The sequence below is a fragment of the Genypterus blacodes genome, unplaced genomic scaffold (assembly GCF_046128005.1).
Source record: "Genypterus blacodes isolate CSIRO-AG114 ecotype Tasmania unplaced genomic scaffold, CSIRO-AGI_Gbla_v1 ptg000055l_1, whole genome shotgun sequence".
Lineage (NCBI taxonomy): Eukaryota > Metazoa > Chordata > Actinopteri > Ophidiiformes > Ophidiidae > Genypterus > Genypterus blacodes.
Genome location: NW_027466867.1, coordinates 3,909,366 through 3,927,849, shown reverse-complemented (window position 1 = coordinate 3,927,849; position 18,484 = coordinate 3,909,366). Strand labels below are relative to the sequence as shown.

General features: G+C 44.4%; 3 protein-coding genes across 5 annotated transcripts in view; all 3 read left to right on the top strand.

Annotated features, from left to right (window-relative positions):
• Positions 1–546: 546 nt before the first annotated feature.
• Positions 547–9,123, top strand: lgi1b (leucine-rich, glioma inactivated 1b). The gene is made up of 10 exons (XM_076151493.1): positions 547–1,367; positions 1,467–1,538; positions 2,893–2,964; positions 3,283–3,354; positions 4,864–4,935; positions 5,048–5,217; positions 5,402–5,566; positions 6,047–6,267; positions 7,002–7,248; positions 7,366–9,123. The coding sequence occupies exons 1-10, from the start codon at positions 1,174–1,176 to the stop codon at positions 7,713–7,715; spliced, it is 1,635 nt and encodes a 544-aa protein (XP_076007608.1). The 5' UTR covers positions 547–1,173; the 3' UTR covers positions 7,716–9,123.
• A 483-nt stretch (positions 9,124–9,606) lies between these two features.
• On the top strand, positions 9,607–14,414 carry slc35g1 (solute carrier family 35 member G1). The gene is made up of 5 exons (XM_076152179.1): positions 9,607–10,209; positions 11,196–11,370; positions 12,542–12,676; positions 12,784–12,980; positions 13,092–14,414. The coding sequence occupies exons 1-5, from the start codon at positions 9,894–9,896 to the stop codon at positions 13,520–13,522; spliced, it is 1,254 nt and encodes a 417-aa protein (XP_076008294.1). The 5' UTR covers positions 9,607–9,893; the 3' UTR covers positions 13,523–14,414.
• A 3,522-nt stretch (positions 14,415–17,936) lies between these two features.
• Positions 17,937–18,484, top strand: part of plce1 (phospholipase C, epsilon 1) — a 47,369-nt gene continuing 46,821 nt past the window's right edge. For all 3 annotated transcript variants that reach the window (XM_076151555.1, XM_076151553.1, XM_076151556.1), the window contains exon 1: positions 17,937–18,219. The gene's annotated coding sequence lies outside the window, so the exon portion shown is untranslated. The remainder of the gene's footprint in view (positions 18,220–18,484) is intronic.

The following is an 18,484-nucleotide window of genomic DNA, read 5'->3' as shown; positions in this document are numbered from 1 at the left end:
CTTTGCCACAGCGTTACAGGAACAGACATGCAGTGTTTCATGATGTGTCCATCCCACTGAACTCAACAAAGGAGTCAATGTGGGAGAGGAAGAGAGGAGGAAGTGCCGAAAGGAGCAGGAATGACTGTGCTGGTATGTGGTGATCCCAGATACATTTTTAGATGATTTCAAAGAACCGAGTACCAGGAAAATATACACAGGACGGACGAAAATGGGATTCAAACCTCGCAACCTTCTTGCTGTGCTACTTTACCACAATAACAACAGAATTCCCTTTGCTTTAATCCTCTATGTTCTCAGCCATCTGTTCTACCACCAGGGGGTGCCTCAAATGCCAGCGGGGGTGCTTTCCCCACAGTTTGAGAACCACTCATCTGAAATCTGAAAGAAAACTTTAAAGTGGTATTTTTTTTGCTTGGCTGGAGCCACTTTTCTAACATCCACCTCTGCATCAATATTTGATGTTTATACCTCTTTAGAGTCCTCCATCATTATGAGGCCATAGAGGAGGAAGCGGGCAGCATGTCAATGAGTGAGGCAGGTGCATCGTCCTCATGAATAGCCGCTTTGCATTATGCACTGAGGATCTGAGGCGCGCATAAATAATAGCTGCTGGTTTAAAAAAAGGCGCAGCTACCCCCCCCCCTCCCTTTCTCCCTTCCACCTCTCCTTCATCCCCCCTTTCTCTCCCTCGCACTCTCATGGGAATTCACCCTTTTCTCCCTTTTCTTTCCTGGCTGCACCGTCCATGAGACAACTTCTTTGTAAGCGGCAGACAGCGGAATTATTAGGGTTGGGGGAAGAAAAAAAAAGAGGTTTTTAATTGCGCCACTTTGGCCCCACAGAGGTCGAAATGGAAGCAAAATTGAATTTTTTTGCTGCTCCTCAGTTCCTCGGTCACTCATGCCTGTCTGCCCTGCATTTGTAATCCTGCGCCCTGCAGAACGAATCCGCTGGACCGGCGCCCTCACCAATTGAGACGCAGGGAGCATAGACACAAGCCTGGAAGCAAACCCGAGCGCTCAACACTCATTTAGGCTCAAACATAAATATTTATAAATATATAAATATATATATATAAGTGATATATCGCAGAAAAGACTACAACATCCGGGGCAGACCTCGCGGATTTCGCCCCAGAAGTTGCATGTTGTGGAGGACGGGACAGGCGCAATGGGATACCCCGGCGGAGGATGGAAAGGACGGGCGCTCCTGGTTTGGGTGGCCGCGGTGAGCCTGGTGGCGTCGGAGGGCAGGAGGGTGAGACAGCCCCGGTGCCCCGTAGGATGTACCTGCACCAAAGACAACGCGCTGTGCGAGAACGTCCGCTCCGTCCCGCACACTTTCCCATCCGAAGTGGTTTCACTGTAAGTCAATGTCACGGTTTTCCTGCACATTTCTGCCTCTCACATGCTCCGCTTTGTTGTGTTTCTCCCTCACAAATCTCTGTCCTCCCGTCTGTTCAGGTCTTTTGTCAAGTCTGGATTCAATGAAATCACCGCAGGCAGCTTTCTTCACACTCCTGCCTTGCAGCTCCTGTAAGTACTAAATGATGTATTGTCATCATCTTCATTTTAACCAGGTAAGATCCTTTTATTTGCAAGTGAGACCAGGACAAAAGCATGTAGCTACAGACGGGACACATGACTATTTTTTACCATACTGTTCCAAAAATGGATAAAGATGAGATAAACATAGATGTGAGGGCTTCCTTTGTGTCCACATGCATTTTCAGAGCTATAAAGCATCAAACAAAGAGGCAGGGGGGCTCCCTAAGGGTCCTTGGATACAAGCTGATATGCAGATTTAAAGGGGGGGATTCTCAGTAATGGTGTCAGGATTATGCAATAGACCACATGGCTACACCAACTAACAACAGAGGGGATGTGTGCAATTGTGCAAGGGCAGAGCAGAAGGAAAGCCTAAGATGTCACTTTTTTGCTATTATTCTCAGTAAAAATCAATATCGAATGCAAAACCTTGGAAAGTAGGTCAGTTAAATGCTTCATTATTGCACAGTGTGTCTTGTTAGAACAAGACTCACTCAGTTGAGCAATTTATCTTTGTCAGGCTGCAATTTAGCAGCAATGTGAAGCATGATAAATGAACTGTAGTCTCACCAGTTATTTCAGTGAAGTGCACATCTAAACACGCCGTCGCCAACCGGCAGTTGCCAGCAACCGGCAAAACATTTATCTTCAGTCCACATGCTCAGATGAGGTCAAATCAGTTTGAACATGTATAAAGTGACACATGTGGGGGGAGGTAGAGCATATATGTCAGACCAGAGGCAAAGGAGGGTCAATTTAACCCTGACTGAACGAGTCTTACCTCCCCTCCATCCTTGTTTACTGCCAAGGTGACCTGCAGTACCTTAACCTCCATTATGGGACTAAATCAATGCTGCTACTTAGTTGGCAGCATGTGGCAGACAGAAGGTCGCACAGGCGTGAGGTGTGAGCGTGTCAGGATGTATCGTAGAAATGCAGAAGTGAACAAAGAACACGCACGCATGCACGGCAAAGCTTTCCGGGTTTTGCTGAGCATGCAATAAAAAAAGTTTGTTTGCATAATGTGTTGTATTCCTGCTTTTTGCGTCATAAAAAAGATGAGATGTGGAGCTTTGATACTAGGACTCAGCAGGAGGACTCAGCCGTTTTTTGCCTTTGATTCACTCTGTCTCATTCATGCTCTGGGCAGAAATGCTGAACGGGTCTGTCGGCGGCTATTAGAAACCTCAAACCACATCTACATCTCTGATTTGGCTTCAGACATTGATTGTGGTTATTGAAAAAGCAAATAATGCCAAAGTGATTAAACAGATGGTTGTTGTCTTGCGGGCGCTTCTTGCACTGCACCTTTAAATGATTTCCCTTTTTTTCCCCTTCACAGATTGTTCACGGCCAATTCCTTTGACTTAATTGACGAAGATGCTTTCACGGGTTTACCACATCTTGAGTATTTGTAAGTATTTTGACAATATAGAATATTTCTACACTCACACAAGCAACTCAGCCATCATTAAACCAGATTACAGGGATAACAATTAATTCATTATGCAAGTGACTCATAATGGGAATCTTTCCATCATTATGTTCTGCCCCTCATGACATGAACACTCCCTTAATGCGTCCACATATTACAATCTTGGCCATTTGCAACTGCTCATTCCAAATAGACAGCGTGGGCTGAATAGTTTTGGCAGCGGGGAGCTATTGAAGTGCTTGATCACTTTGTAGAAGCTGTTCATTTAAATACTAATAAGATTCTTCTCCCTTACAGATTTATCGAAAACAATAAGATTGACTCGATATCCCCACATGCATTCCGGGGCCTGAAAGGACTGATACACCTGTAAGTACTTTGACTTCAACAGTAGCTGTGATGTTCTTATGACTTCCTTCCTTCCTTCCTTCCTTCAATTAACACTCTGTATATCCACTGTGACACAGCGCAGTTTTCTCATAAAGAAATGCTGGGAAAAAGTAATGACATATGATGATTTCAGAGTGTTCCATCACTCCTCGTGCATCAATTTCCTGTTGTTTCCCATTTGTCACGGTCAGAAATGCGAGGGTTGGCAGAAGTGCTGTTGCCACTGAAACCATCCAAGGTTCGGCTTGGCTGCAGGTGTCAGGTTGCTGAAGTGCAGGTCACGGCCTCACTGGGTCAGAAAAACACCCACAGCACTCTGATCATACGTGTGTGTGTCTGTGTGTGTGTGTGTGTGTGTATGTGTGTTAAGATTTTCTTTATTATGTCTATAGGATAAGTTGTTAGCATTTGCATTGAGACAGACTGTTTGATTTATTCTATCCGAGGTGTGTGTGTGTGTGTGTGTGTGTGTGAATTCATCTATCTTACACAGTTCACGCAGTACTGTGATGTAGCTGATGTTAAACAGACAATTTTCAAATGCACTTTGGCGTATGCCAAGCCTTCCAAACCTAAAGCTAGCTGAGAACAAGAATGACCTGCAGGTCAAGTCTATATTAAGGAAGTGTAATGAAACCTTAAACCCAGCTACCAATAACCTGCCAGCCAATCACATCTGCTGTAACACACTCTGACATGCAGCCAAACGCATACTTGTGTTTCTCATCACAAATGACTGAACGAATCCCATCCCATCAGTCTCCATGTGTTTGACTGTTTGGACTCCAGAGTTTGGACATCCAAGTCCAATTTACCAACAATCAAGGTTAATAGTCAATAAGAAGCTGGTGCTATTTTCTAAAATGATCTTCCATATTCCCTCTCTTATTTTAGAGAAACTTTGATAGAAAAAGCTTAAATAAATGCATTAAAGTGCACTAGAATGCCTCACATACATTAAATGCATTATTAAAGGGCACAGCCTGGAGTCCTTCTGGAATCCTGTCCACTCTGCTCTATTCTGTTTACAGATGAGAGTGCTGCCTTTGCTCGGCACAAAATTCGAGGTCAAACCGCCCTCATTTTGAACTGCTGCACTCGTGAATTACCCACAACATTTCATGGTATTGACATCCCTTCATGGTTCGGAATCTTTTTCCCACCTTATATTTCCATGGATCCTGACACGACGGCCTTGGAGCGTTCATGAGAGATTGATTCAGCTCCAGTATGTCAGCCCTCTCCAGTGAATCACACTCTCTCCCTGTGAAATTTCTCTCCTTTAATTAAGTAATTAATTGCCTCCATTCAGCATTTCTGAAACTATGTCACATCCTCTGGTCACACTGATAACGGGAGCTGCAGACGCCACACGCTGCAATGTTTTGCATCCACGCCCTTGTTCTGTAAAGAGACAAACTACTTGTAATTCTAAAACTGTGCCCTCGTGCTTTTTTTGTCTTTCTATCTCTTTGGTGATTTGATTAGGAGTCTGGCGTACAACAACCTCGAGTCTCTACCCAAAGATGTCTTCAAGGGCATGGATGCGTTAACAAAAGTGTGAGTAGAGACTTGGGACAGAGTATTCTCAGTGGAGTCACGCTTTAAATATGGAACACTTAAAATGATTAAAGGGTGACTCGGCTGATTTTCTGTTTGTTCGTGTGTGTAGGGACCTGCGAGGCAACAGCTTGACTTGTGACTGCAAGCTGAAGTGGCTGGTGGAGTGGATGCATCAGACCAATGCCACCTTGGACCAGATCTCCTGCAGCGGGCCTCCACTCCAACAGGGGAAACTGATCAATGACCTGCTGCCTCACTCCTTTGACTGTATCACTGCAGGTATCTTCATCCTGTCATGAGACTAGAACATCAGTAATGTATTCTGCTTGTCTCTCATTCTGTCTCTGGCCTTCAGCATCGATCTTTTTGATCAATATTTCCAGGCAGAAGTCGTAGTAATACAGACCCTTGTTGCAAAAACTCACTGTGCTTGATTTCAATCTTTATTCTCCATACTTTTCAGAGTTTGCCTCCTATCAGTCGCTGAAGTTTGAGTCCATTTCCGTGGAATCTTTCACCTTTGGCGAAGATCAATATGTGGTGTTTGCCCAACCCTTTGCTGGGACCTGCAGCTTCCTGGAATGGGATCATGTTGAGATGACATTCCGAACGTACGACACCATCGAAGGTGAGTCATTAAACAAAGTGCTTTGTTTGTTTATAATCTTAAAATATGTTGCATTTTCATTGTAGAACTCTTAATTAATAATCTTAAAAAGTAACAAGAAGAGTCCAAATAAAGGGAACTTTCCTGTTATCTGTATTAGTGGATGATTTGTAATGTCCTCTAATGCACAAACGCCTCTTCCTCGTCCCCTATGTGTCCCTGATACATAACACCAGTGGGCGGGCTGGATTCATTACCTCATTTAAACTCTCTCACACACACACACACACACTCTCTGTCCTCAGTGTGCATTGATCTGAATGGCAGGATATTGCTTCCTTAAATGCAATGGAGTTATGGCACTGAGTTACCTTCAGAATGTTCCCTGTGATGTGTGACCCCCAGCTCTGTGTGTGTGTGTGACCCTCTCCTGTGTATTCCCTCCCTCACCTCCTCTCCCTCTCACTCCTGCCTCGTTACGTTCACCCCCGCTCCGCTCAGGCACCTCCACTGTGGTCTGCAAGCCCATGGTGATAGACAACCACCTCTTTGTCATGGTGGCCCAGTTGTTTGGGGGCTCGCACATCTACAAGCGCGACGCCTCCGCCAACAAGTTCATCAAGATCCAGGACATCGACATCCTGAAGATCCGCAAGCCCAACGACATCGAGACCTTCACCATTGATGGAGAGTCTTTCTTCGTCATTGCTGACAGCTCCAAGGTCGGTTTGGTTTTTCTCTCTCCGCCGAAGTAGCTGAATAATTGCTGAACGCATAAATTAATATTTTATGGCTGTCCAGATGAAACAATACAGCTTATTTGATGTGCTTTATGGCTCCGATAGGGAGAAATAAAGCTGTGTAACCGATGGGTGCCGGCTATTCGTAGGCAGTTTGCATTCAGCACATACTGTCGGCCCAGCTCCTGCCGCAACCCCCCCCCCCACTTTCTGGCACCGCAGTACTGTGAACGGCTGAATACTCTCTGTTTTATGCGATTCACCACTTGGAAGCAGCCCAGTTTAAACATTAAAGGGGCGAATGTGTGTGCATGTGAGTGGCTGAATTGAATTAAATGAAACACCTACAGTATAATGCTGCAACAACATAACTAACGACAACCTTAGAAACATATTACCATAGAGTTGAACTGTAAAAAGGAACATACAACCTTAGCTTAGGACCTGTTCAGTGTATGGAGACAGTATTATATTAGATCACATAACGCTTTACAGGTGTTCTTGTTATTTTGTCCATCCCTTGTATCCATAACTTCTATCCTCTCATCTGCTCTTTAGCCATTTATGTTCACTTGATGTCCTTCCCTGCAGCATGTCTTGCTGATGCCCCTGCTATGGCCAAATGTTCACTGTCTCTCTCACTCTCTCTCACACTCACACACTCACACACTCACACACACACGTCTGGTCCCATATTTTACACTCTGTCCTCCCAGGCCGGTTCCACCACACTGTACAAATGGAACGGCAACGGCTTCTACTCCCACCAGTCGCTCCACCTGTGGTACCGCGACACGGATGTGGAATATCTGGAGATTGCCAACAAACCCCACCTCATCCTGTCCAGCAGCTCCCAGAGGCCGGTCATCTACCAGTGGAACAGGAACCAGAAACAGTTTGAGCGCAGGACGGACGTGCCAGAGATGGAGGACGTCTTCTCTGTCAAACACTTCCAGGTCAAAGGTAAAAGCTCGGTTCGTCTAGGTCTAAAATCCACTTTGATGCCGACTCTCCATTCTCAGGCGCATTTTAATTTAAACTCATGTAATAAACATAACGGTCCCTTCGTCTCTTTGGAAGGTGAGCTGTTTATATGCCTGACAAGATTTATCGGGGACTCCAAGGTGATGCGCTGGGACGGTGCCATGTTCAAAGAGGTCCAGACGTTTCCTTCCCGCGGCTCTATGGTGTTCCAACCCGTCTCCGTCGGCAACTGGCAGTATGCCATCTTGGGCAGCGATTATTCACTGACGCAGGTCTACCAGTGGGACAGCAAGAGGAGCCAGTTTGTCCCATCGCAGGAGCTGAATATCCAGGCCCCCCGAGCATTCTCCCTGGCATCCATTGACGACCGCGTGTTCCTGCTGGCCTCCAGCTTCAAGGGGAAGACGCAGATATATGAGCACCTCATGATCGATCTGAGTAGTTAAGCTCAAACACACCATCAATTTGGACTAATCACGGACCGGAATTCCAAGCTTCTGTCCCCGTAGAAACCCCCAGTAGTTTCCACTGAAGATATTTTAAATACAGTTCAGTGTTTTCATCGCAGTGGGACTTGATGAGTTATTTGCCGTGCAGTCCAGCTTAGGTCGTTAAAATGTTTTTAGTGCGTTTGTTTAATTGAGTTTAGAGACATCAAACACCACATAATGGGAATAAGGATAATCGTTATGCTGATGACTTCAAGATAATGAAACACATTCTTCTTAGTCCCTGATGATTAATGCAATACACTTTCCTCTACAGGAAAAGTATGTTTGCATTTTGCGTCCTCCCTGTTAGGGAATGCCTTATTTTCCATTTGAAAAACTGAATTCCTGTCAAAGTGCGACTTGACTATCTTTCAGTTGAAAAGCTATGAAATCTCTGCTTTTGTCAACTGCTAATGAAGCCTTCAGGTGTACTTAAGAGTAATTAAGCATAGAACACATGTTATATGCTGTTGAATATGAAATTGACACGACAACATGGACAATATAGTTTTTTTTTTTCTTGTGAGAATTTCGAAACGGATTTAGGACTTTGGTAGTGCTGACCTTGTGAAATGAGATAGAAGGGGCAAAAGATTATGATGAGACTGATATGTATAGTCTCATCTTAAACACCCTGCTCAAAAGATAGCATTTTATAGGTTTATTTTATTACCGTGGTGGACTTAACAAGTTAACTAGTAATCATGCAGTAATATGAAATTCAGAATCCACTCAACACTGTGAATAATTTAGAAATGACAGCAACTCTTCTGTCCTGATGGCTGTGTGACCACGGGGTGACGAAGACTGTACACATGATAGATAGACACAGTCGTAATAATAATGTTGATTCCTGATGAATGACTCGCTAGAAGCGTCCCACTGTGTCGCCCCGGCCCTCTCTCTCTTTCACAGCACTCTTGCCCCTTTTCCCCCTCAACCACAAAACCATTGTTGTCTTTACTCTGCGACTAAAAGCCAACCACTGTGGCACTGAGTACCTGTGCTCTTATTCTCTCACAAAGGAAACAGAATTATGATAAACAACTAACAACTTCACTGACAAAACAATTTGCCAAATATAGTGTTTACGTTTTTACAGTACTGTGTAAAGTAATTTATATGATATTGCTTTTATATATAGACGGGACCAGTGTTTTATTTTTCATATAAACAGTAGTGAGTATAGGTGATAGTAAATGAAACGACACATTCAGTTCATTAAATGCTGTGTAATATGTTAGTTGGACAAAACAGTAGGTCTGTTTGTGTCAGTCTAATCTAGTTAGTGTGTTAGAGACGGGCACATAATTACTCTTAGCTTCTTCTTCGTCATCTTACTCCTTGTGTTTTATGTACAATAGTAATAAAAAACTTTAAAATGCTGAATTAGATATATAGCCTTTTACTTTTATCGCTGTTGTTAATTTACCCGTAGGCAATGTATAGCGACTCCTCACATAGTAGATGTGAGTTCAGATAAGTGATCATTCAGTTCAAATACAAATCTAGTTGACACTGCTGAGAAGAAGAAGAGGAAGTGACTTTTTTCTTGAAGATGATGCTATATGGGATTTTCTTGTGCCATCATGATGTGTTGTCAGCCAGTTTGGACAAAGTGGCTGTGGACCATCATGAGGCAATATAAACAAATTACAAATTACATGATGATTTTGGTAGCTACATTTATTGTAAAAACTAGTAATCTTCTCAGTTATCCATACTTTAGATTAACATCATACACAATCATAATGTAAATCAAAATACATTGACGATCATTTTTGTATCTTATTTCTTCCGTGTCTATTTGTTTACCCTTCGTGTGTTGTTCCTATGCTGACCCCTGTGACCTTTACGGTGACCTGTACGCCCATAAACAGTCGCGTCAGCTGTAATGATGCTGCGCCGCGCTGTGGTTGGTCGGCTCGGAACTGCTCGCTGCTCAACGTGGTGTAATGTTTTGGTTGTCCATCAGAGGCTCCGCGGCTTTAGCTCGCTAAAGTCACCGCCGCGCAGGGGAAGTCGGAGTCCTGGCACCAAGGTTACTCATTAACCGGAGCTTTACTGACACTCTGCGGGCCAGTGAAGGCGGGCAGAGCGAGGCATGCTGCCGCGGCGCCGCCACATCTTACCATGGGCGACTGTAATCACGCGACACAGCACCGGCGTTTAACCGAACACGGCGGCGACATTACGGTGGTGTTTCACAAAGTTGACGACGACGAAGCCGACGAGACTTCCGAGGATGAGCGGACGGCGGAGCGGATCCATTTGCAACGGGACGTGCGCGTGTCGTCGGGTAACGGTGATGCTGAGGAAGGACTGGAGGACGAAGAAGAAGAAGGAGACGGAGGAAAAGAGGGGAGAGTGTGCGAGACATTAGCGGAGGACCGTGTGCTCACCCCGGGGCTCTGCGAACCCACATCTCACGAAGAAAACACCCATGAAGGTACCGGGACAGTTACAGAAACACGCTTTAAAGTGAAACTACACCGACATAGAGGTGGGGAACTTAGCCTGCGTCACGTTACAAAACCTGCCGCTTGTTGGTGGGTGATAAGTTTATCAACGATAACGCACAACATTAGAAGCGGAGAAGAAGAGTCCCTTACCAACTTTTTACACGCTTTTAATTAATGTTGCGGGCACGTTTGCTTGTTATTTTTTAGAGCAACACAAATCTTACGAACAATATTTCACAACAGGTTTTTACGTCTGACTAAAACTCTTCAAACTTAATACTAAAGATGTAAACACGTAATAAGTCAACCGTGATAATAAACAAAATACAAAAGCGGTTCTTCCTCCTTCTCATTAAGCCGTTTCCCGGCTGTGTGTGGCCTAGAGAGCGGTCACTAAGCCGGCTTTACATCATCCTAAGAGAGGAAGGATGACTGTGCACTTTTGCCAAACTAGGGGCCCAACCTGTAGGAGTTTAGGTGAATATATTGACGTCTTTTATTTAACTTTTACAAAAAACGTATGTTATACAACAATATAATGTTTAATTGATTACAAACAGCCACTTTCTTTATTTCTAGGTCAGTTCTAGTTTGTTGTTTGTTTAATTTTCAGAAATGGGCGATTCAAGGGGGATTTGCAGTTTATTCAGTATCAGATTAAAAATAAAAACAGTTCCACAGTTTTCTATGACTGTGAGGTTGAGGATCTCCTGCCTGGTGCTCCGTGCGAATAAAGAGGGAAGATTGTGGAGGGGTAGAAAACATGACGGTTGAAACGTAATCTTACAGTTCATTGTGCCCTCAGCAGGCTTTGCAAACACTACACCCCGACCTGTTGCAGAGTTTTTGTTGAAGCGATTATGTAACTTGAGTTCTTACCTCGGCCACATAGAGATGGAAAACACACACTTGGCTTCAGGGTTGTGTCCAGCCCATCTCACTCTCTTCCTCTGCTTTTCTGTCTTCCCCTCAGGGAAAACAAAGAAATGCGCGGGCCTGGGTTTGTTCTACGCCTTCCTGTCCACCGTCTTCTTCTCTGTCATTGCCCTCCTGGTGAAGTCCATCCAGGGGGTCCACGCCATCCAGATCAGCGCCTTTCGCTGCTTCTTCCAGATGCTCTTTGTAATGCCTTTGCTCATCTATCACAAGTAAGTATGATATACACAGAACATGTGGCTTTGCTTGTTCGGACAATCTGTTCTTTCAGTTGTGCTTGTATCAGCAGTCGTGTTGTTCCTCGCCCTTTTCCCTGGCAGAAGGGAAATAAAACAAACAGAAGTTATGCGACAAGCTTATCTTGGGTTTCTGCATTGAAATAGTCACGTGACCAACACTTTCACAAACACAGCTCATGAGAATGTTCAGCTTTAATCCTACATTTATGAATTGCTGAAACGGAATCTATAATTAGTCTTTGTTCTTAAACCTGCACTTTGCACGTCGTAATTACAGTAAGTGCATAGACAAAGTGAAGCCGTGCAGATCCTCAGGAGTGGTCGCTCTCTCTGGATTCCTGCGTGTGTTTGTGCCTTGCAGCCCATTACACAGTTAAGCACTCTAGATTAACAAGCAGTTACTGCCTAAACAAGTTAACGCCATGTCATAATATTGGAAGAAAAATGTGTTATTGCCTTCAGATGAGGGAATATTAGGCTGTGTAGAGCCGATGTCTGCGCCATAGGAGGATGTGGCCTCCCCAGATTGATTTTTGAGCCCGTCAAACATCAGTCCGTGGGCAGATGAATTAAATTACTCATTACTCATAAATGTAATTATAGTCCAAAACATCCTTTCTAAATGAATGGATCAATTATAGCTGCTGTCTTGTACTGATTTCACAAAACAGTATTAATGTCAACCGTATCACTAACATGAAAGACCAATCACCCACTTTAAAGTAAACACAACAATGAAAAACATGAGCATTTTGAAACGAGAGTGAGAAAATAAGCTTGTGTACTCAAGTTTACTCGTCTGGTTAGAGGGGCTCATGTATTTAGAGTTTGTAGAAATAAAGATAAGATAATTCAGAGATGATTACAATCACAGAAAAGGTGTTTGTGGTTCCTTGTGGATTGGAAAATACAAATCTTAATGTTTAAAGCATCATCCATCCATCTTTCCCTTCCTTCCTTCCATCCATCTGCCTATTTCTTCACTTCCATTCTGTCACCGCCACATCCTCCTCTCCCTTCCCTCCAGCCTCCCGCACATCCATCTGTTCATCACTTACCCCCACACTTCTCAAATCCATCACTCCCTCCATCCCTCCCTCCCTCCATCGCTCCATCAGTCATCCTCTTGTCTCTGCTCTTCCAGAACAGGTTTCCTCGGTCCCAGGGAGAAGCGTGTGTACCTGGTGCTCCGGGGTTTCGTGGGCTCCAACGCCATGATCATGCTCTTCTACGCGGTGCAGCAGATGCCCCTTGCAGACGCGACGGTCATCATGTTCAGGTGAGAGGTCTAGAGGATCGGTGGAGATTATACTAAGACTATAGATATACAGGATATTTATTATCCTGTACCCTTACATTTCTCACAAACAAACCTTTAACCCTCAGTAATCCCGTCTTCACCTCTCTGCTGGCCTGGATCTTCCTGAAGGAGAGATGCACCATCCTGGACTGCGTCTTCACCGTTTTCACCATCGCCGGCGTGATCCTGATCGCGCGGCCCCCTTTCCTGTTCGGCGAGCGTCTCCACGGCATCGAGGGCAACTATACCAATCACATCAAGGGGACTATCGCCGCCTTCGGAGGTCTTATCAATAATCTCTTTCAGTCTCTCTCTGATATATTAACATAAAATGGATCAGGATGATTTCATGAGGTTCTGAATGTGAGCTTTCCTTGTGTCTGTGTCTTTGTAGGGGCTGTCGGTGCTGCTTGTACCTTCGTCGTACTCCGGAAGATGGGGAAAAGCGTCCATTACTACCTCTCTGTCTGGTACTACGCGGTGATCGGTTTCATCGAGTGCATCATTGTGGTCTCTGTCCTCGGCGAGTGGACCATCCCATCCTGTGGCCGCGACCGCTGGATACTGATGCTGATCGCCGTCCTGGGCATCGCCGGCCAGACTTTCCTGACCAAAGCCCTGCAGATCGAGAAAGCCGGCCCGGTGGCTCTGATGAGGACCGTGGACGTAGTGTTAGCCTTCTTCTTTCAGTTTGTCTTCTTCAACCGCTCGCCGACCTGGTGGAGCCTGGGCGGGGCGCTCTGCGTGGTGGTGAGCACCAGCGGAGTGGCACTGAAGAAGTGGTACAGCAACTCTCGCAAGAGCCGAGGAGGAGCATCCACCTAGAGTACTGTAGAATCACTATTTATTCATTTTTCACTATTATATATTCTGAGTTTATTATGTTCCTTAGTTGTTATTTGCATGAGAACCTGCAAAAACGATTTTTAAATCCAACATGAGGCATTCTGTCCCCTCAGAACCTCCAGTCTGAGAAATGACCCATTACATTGCCATCCAGATTTATTTTTGTATTTATCAGCATATTTACGAGCAGAGGAAGAGCAAGATGATAAACTTGTGATCAGAGCAATGATACGCTCTATTTAACAGAGACCTTCAGTTTTCTCTGTAAGAAAATAGGAGTAATATCACAACCGTCTCCTCCTGTTGTAGATAGTAGTGAAAGCCTACCTCTTCGAAGGATGTCCTCACGTCTAATCTTACCCAGAAGCACTTTTCTTATGCACTTCAAAGTGTTTGCTTTAACGTGCCACCTTGTCCCTAAAGGTGAGGTTTACTGGGACCATTTACAGTTTGTCGTATGTTCTACTCACTACTTATCCCGGCGGTATCTGTGAGAAGCGCTGTACATCTGTCTGTGCCGTTCACACTGACGGACGCTAACCAAAGCCACGTTATCTTTTTAAAATCACCACAACGGTCTCCAAAGATCAGTGTGTTCGGTAGTGGGTGGGAATTGCCATTATCAGTGCGGTCAGTGCGGCAAGACGGACGCTTGAAATAACCAAAAACAGATTCAGATGATTTTTGGGGCGCGCACCTAGAGGCGATTACAAGGTTTCCACTTGACCGTACCGTCACACTGTAGTTTACTCTCAGGGATCGCTCTTCTTAGATATACATTTTTTATACATTTATATTTAAATGAAACCTAAATCCAGGCTAAGGTCCCTGTGTGACCTCTGAGCATCTCATCATCCCAGTTCTCTCTCATACTGTAAATCTAAAAGAGTTAAAGCTAAGAACTATACCTGGGTTTGTGTGAAACGAGGTTAAACAATCAACCAAGTGCCTTAAGCAGGGAAACCTTACACACCCCACGCCCTGCCCTGCCCTGCCCTGCCCTGCCCTGCCCTGCCCTGCCCTGCCCTGCCCTGCCCTGCCCTGCACAGTCACCGGCACGGGGAAAGGCCCCGGTGTCCTCGAGTTCAACCAGCAGTCCTGAGAAATCATTAATAGGAAGTTTTATCACGACACAGGCTTTGATGTGTCAGAGTTGTTAGACAATGGAGGCGATCGTCCTTCATTCAAAACGTCCTAATACAGGACGTTTAAAGGCAGCGTGTCGCCACTATAATTCATCTAATGGAATCATCGTCTGAAGAGGATTGAAGAGATGCTCGTGCCAATATGTGAATGTGTGTCGACACCTTTTGACTCTCTGTATGTGAGACAGGCAGTAGTTCAGATACTGCATGTTGTTGTTGTTGGTGATACAGCGACAAGCAATAAGTGAGACACAGTAAATACACACTGTACACAAACACAACACAACTCAGCAATGTGACTGATTCGTCCCTGATTTGACGGGAGGCAGTTTTTTGGTTTTAAGCGTCGTATTTAAATGTGTAACTGTTTAGAATGACACCAGAGAAGGAAGCCGGGTGATGCTGGACTGGTGGCCAGTGTCTTCTTTTCTTTGTGACCTTTGACCTGTTGAGAATGGGTCAACAACACACCGTCAGCGCTGCTTGTCCAGTCGTACAGTACATCACAAGTACCTGAACCCTGAAGAGCACTCTCTGTATGACTGATATATTTTTGTTTTTTTTTTAATTCTCTTCTTTCTTGAATCAGTGAGATTCTAAGATTTAACGGCACAATTTGGTGTGTGTATATATATATACAAAACCAACCGGATGATGCTGTAAAAAGCACTTTGTTAGAAGTTAATTTGAGTATTTCTTCCGTGAGAATCCTTTGCAGTGGTTTGATATTGTCCTCAGCAGGGTGCATTTTCAGATTTATAAGTGAAACTGTCTGAGCTTTCATTTGAGTATTTATGCAAATCACAGATGCACCAATGCCACATTTTAGTGCCGATACCTGCTTTTGATAACATTGAGTGTAAACTGATCCGATCCATTAGCCCCGTCACAGTAACATCCATGTGTGTGTGATGACCGCTTTGCTTTGCTTTGTGTCATGTTACATGTGATCCTCATCGGAATATCTGACTTATGTGTGAGGAAACAGAATAGAAAAGCACTGAGTGACATTTGTTATTGTTCATAGAACGTTATGGTCACTTAGAATGTTCACAGACGCAGTTTTGACTTGATTTGAAGAGTTTGTAGCTTAGCTTAGCACAATGTGTTGTGTTTTTATCTAGAGTTTGTTCCAGCACCTATAAGCCTTACAAACCTGATTTTCTAGGGTTATATAACTGTGCCTTTTGAGGTATTTATTTTTACTATTTCTACAATACATTTAAACAAAATCTTCTGTAAGATGTATAATATGCATATTAATTGTTACTATTCTTTTGACTAGAATGTGATTGAAGAATAAACACAGTGGCCTTGTCTTATGAAAACGTGTTTATCGTGCTCTTGTTTGTGCCAGAAACCACTTGAGATATCTTCGCTTTATGTCTGCCGACAAAAGTGACGGAAAATTGTGGGACAGACCCAAAGTGCACAGAAGCTTTGGCTGCATCATTGTTTGAAGGCCCATGATGCTCCACTAATAACAATAAGCCACAACCAGGTGGCCTTTTACAAACCACTGAGTCAGGTAGCTGTTGTCATGACTCTCAGAATGGTACCTGGCTGAGTGGATTGTTGTGATTGTGTGTTCATGTGTGTGTTGTTTATCCCTGGTTTGTGTTTGTCTTTGCAGTTAGATGGCATCATGGTTAGATTGCATCATCGGCCGTACAGTGTCAGGATTTGTAATGAGCAGTTTCTGACAGCAGAGGGCAAAATCCTCCTTTGTATTTGGAATCGACAGGCACTGAGTCCTGGTTGTGTTAACTGCCTCACAAGTCAGCCCCGAAAATAAACAGCGGGCCATATATGGATAATAATAATTGTCTTTTGCATAAATCCACATGTATTTGATTGGCAGCATTTCCTGAAGCAACACAGGTGCGAAACAAAGTCCTACAATTCACCAAAATGCAAATGCATTGCATTTTGTCCTCAATCATAAAACAGGCCAGACCAAGAGAATGCTCCCAAAAAGACAGACATTAGTCATCCAGACTGCAATTTTGAGGTCTTGTTGATCATGTGGATAACATCACAATCACAAGGCTGCAGGATGCTCCCTTAGGAGTCAGCGTGGGTGAGACATGAAGGTAGAAAATGTAATGAAGAGCACATGGTGGTGGGATAATTTAAACAAGGCACCTGGAAGGCCCCCATATTTTTTGTTGAGGGGGGACTGGAGATTCCCATATCCTATGACCATGAAATGTCTGCACACCCATGGGTGGAGGGATGAGGACGGACAGAGTGGAGTGTGTAGGGGAGTGGAGAGGTTGCACATTCCTCCCAGATGGCATAAGACTTCCCATCAGTGCAGCAGTGAAGGGAATCGGAAAATAATCCCTCATTTTCCCTCAATAATCCCTCATTTTCCGAGTTGAAAAAATGCAGGAATGGGCTGTGAAGTAGAAAGGGTATCTCTCTCAAACACACACACACACACACACACACCTCAGTGAGCACATGGGCTAAAACTGGGGTGAAACCTATGATATTAGACAACATGTTGCAAAATCTGTGACAATCCATTTAACTCAGGCTGTGATCCAACACGTCTGAGTGGAACATATAGGCATGTGTATCATGAATGGCTGTCGATGGAGGAAAAAGGTGGCCACACATTCCAATCTAGTGACACACACACACACGCACACGCACACGCACACGCACGCACACGCACACGCACACACACACACACACACACACACACACACACACACACACACACACACTTGTCGTAAAACGGACTCGAGGCTATTGTCCTACTGTCCACAATCCTGAGGTAACAGAGAGAGCAAGAGACATGCTGCCTTTGTGCTCTGTCGGAGATATTATTGCTTACTTGTCATATTTAAAAAGTACTCAATGTTGAGAATAAACTCGTGAAAACACCAATGTTTTGTAAGCGAAGCAAAACATTAAAATTCTGCATCTTGATTGCTTCCACCGACATTTGACCTTATTTGATTTTAACATTGAATACACAATGCACACAATTTTTGCTTTCTTGTTCAAACAAATATCCGCCCAACAACTAATTTGGCAGAATAGAGTAGTTAGCTATGTTGTTGTAGTCCATTTAGAAACAAACAGTAGATTATGTCATGCATCGCATGTTGTTCAATCTGCGACTGCTCGAAAAGCACATACGAAGCTAAATGTTGCCGTTTCCGACGCGTACGTGAACGCAGCAGTAGAGGCACAGTGGTTTCCCATCTCATCAACTTTCACTCGTTACAGCTTCGAGTGTAGAAAGCAAGACGAGAGAGGCGGGTCATCACGCCATCATTCCCCGGGATTAGACAACTTTGCTCGGCAGGTTTGTAGCCGCCACATTCTCCCACCTGTCCCGCCAGCACACGCTTGCATACCGACCACCCTGGATGCCAAATTGGTGTTTGTGAAGTAGCCGGTGCTTCCGAAAGTATCTACCTACGACCCGGAGTCCAGGAATTCCCGACCAGACCAGGAGCAGTTAGCTTTTAATGTCAATGCACTTGAACGCAGCACCGGTGGGAGCTAATACAGGTAACTGAGGCTAATTTCTCTTATTGACAAACTGTGTGTGTGTGTGTGTGTGTGTGTGTGTGTGTGTGTGTGTGTGTGTGTGTGTGTGTGTGTGTGTGTTGGTTTTTCGGGTCAAACCCACCGTTGTGTAGCTTTAAGGTCGCTGTGAAAGTTCAAGAGAATAATCGGGTTCCACGTAGAAATAAACAAAGAAACACTGTTCGTTTTAATGAAATCCAGATCCCAATCAAGCTGACAGAAGGGCAGCAGTTTGCACATGGGCACA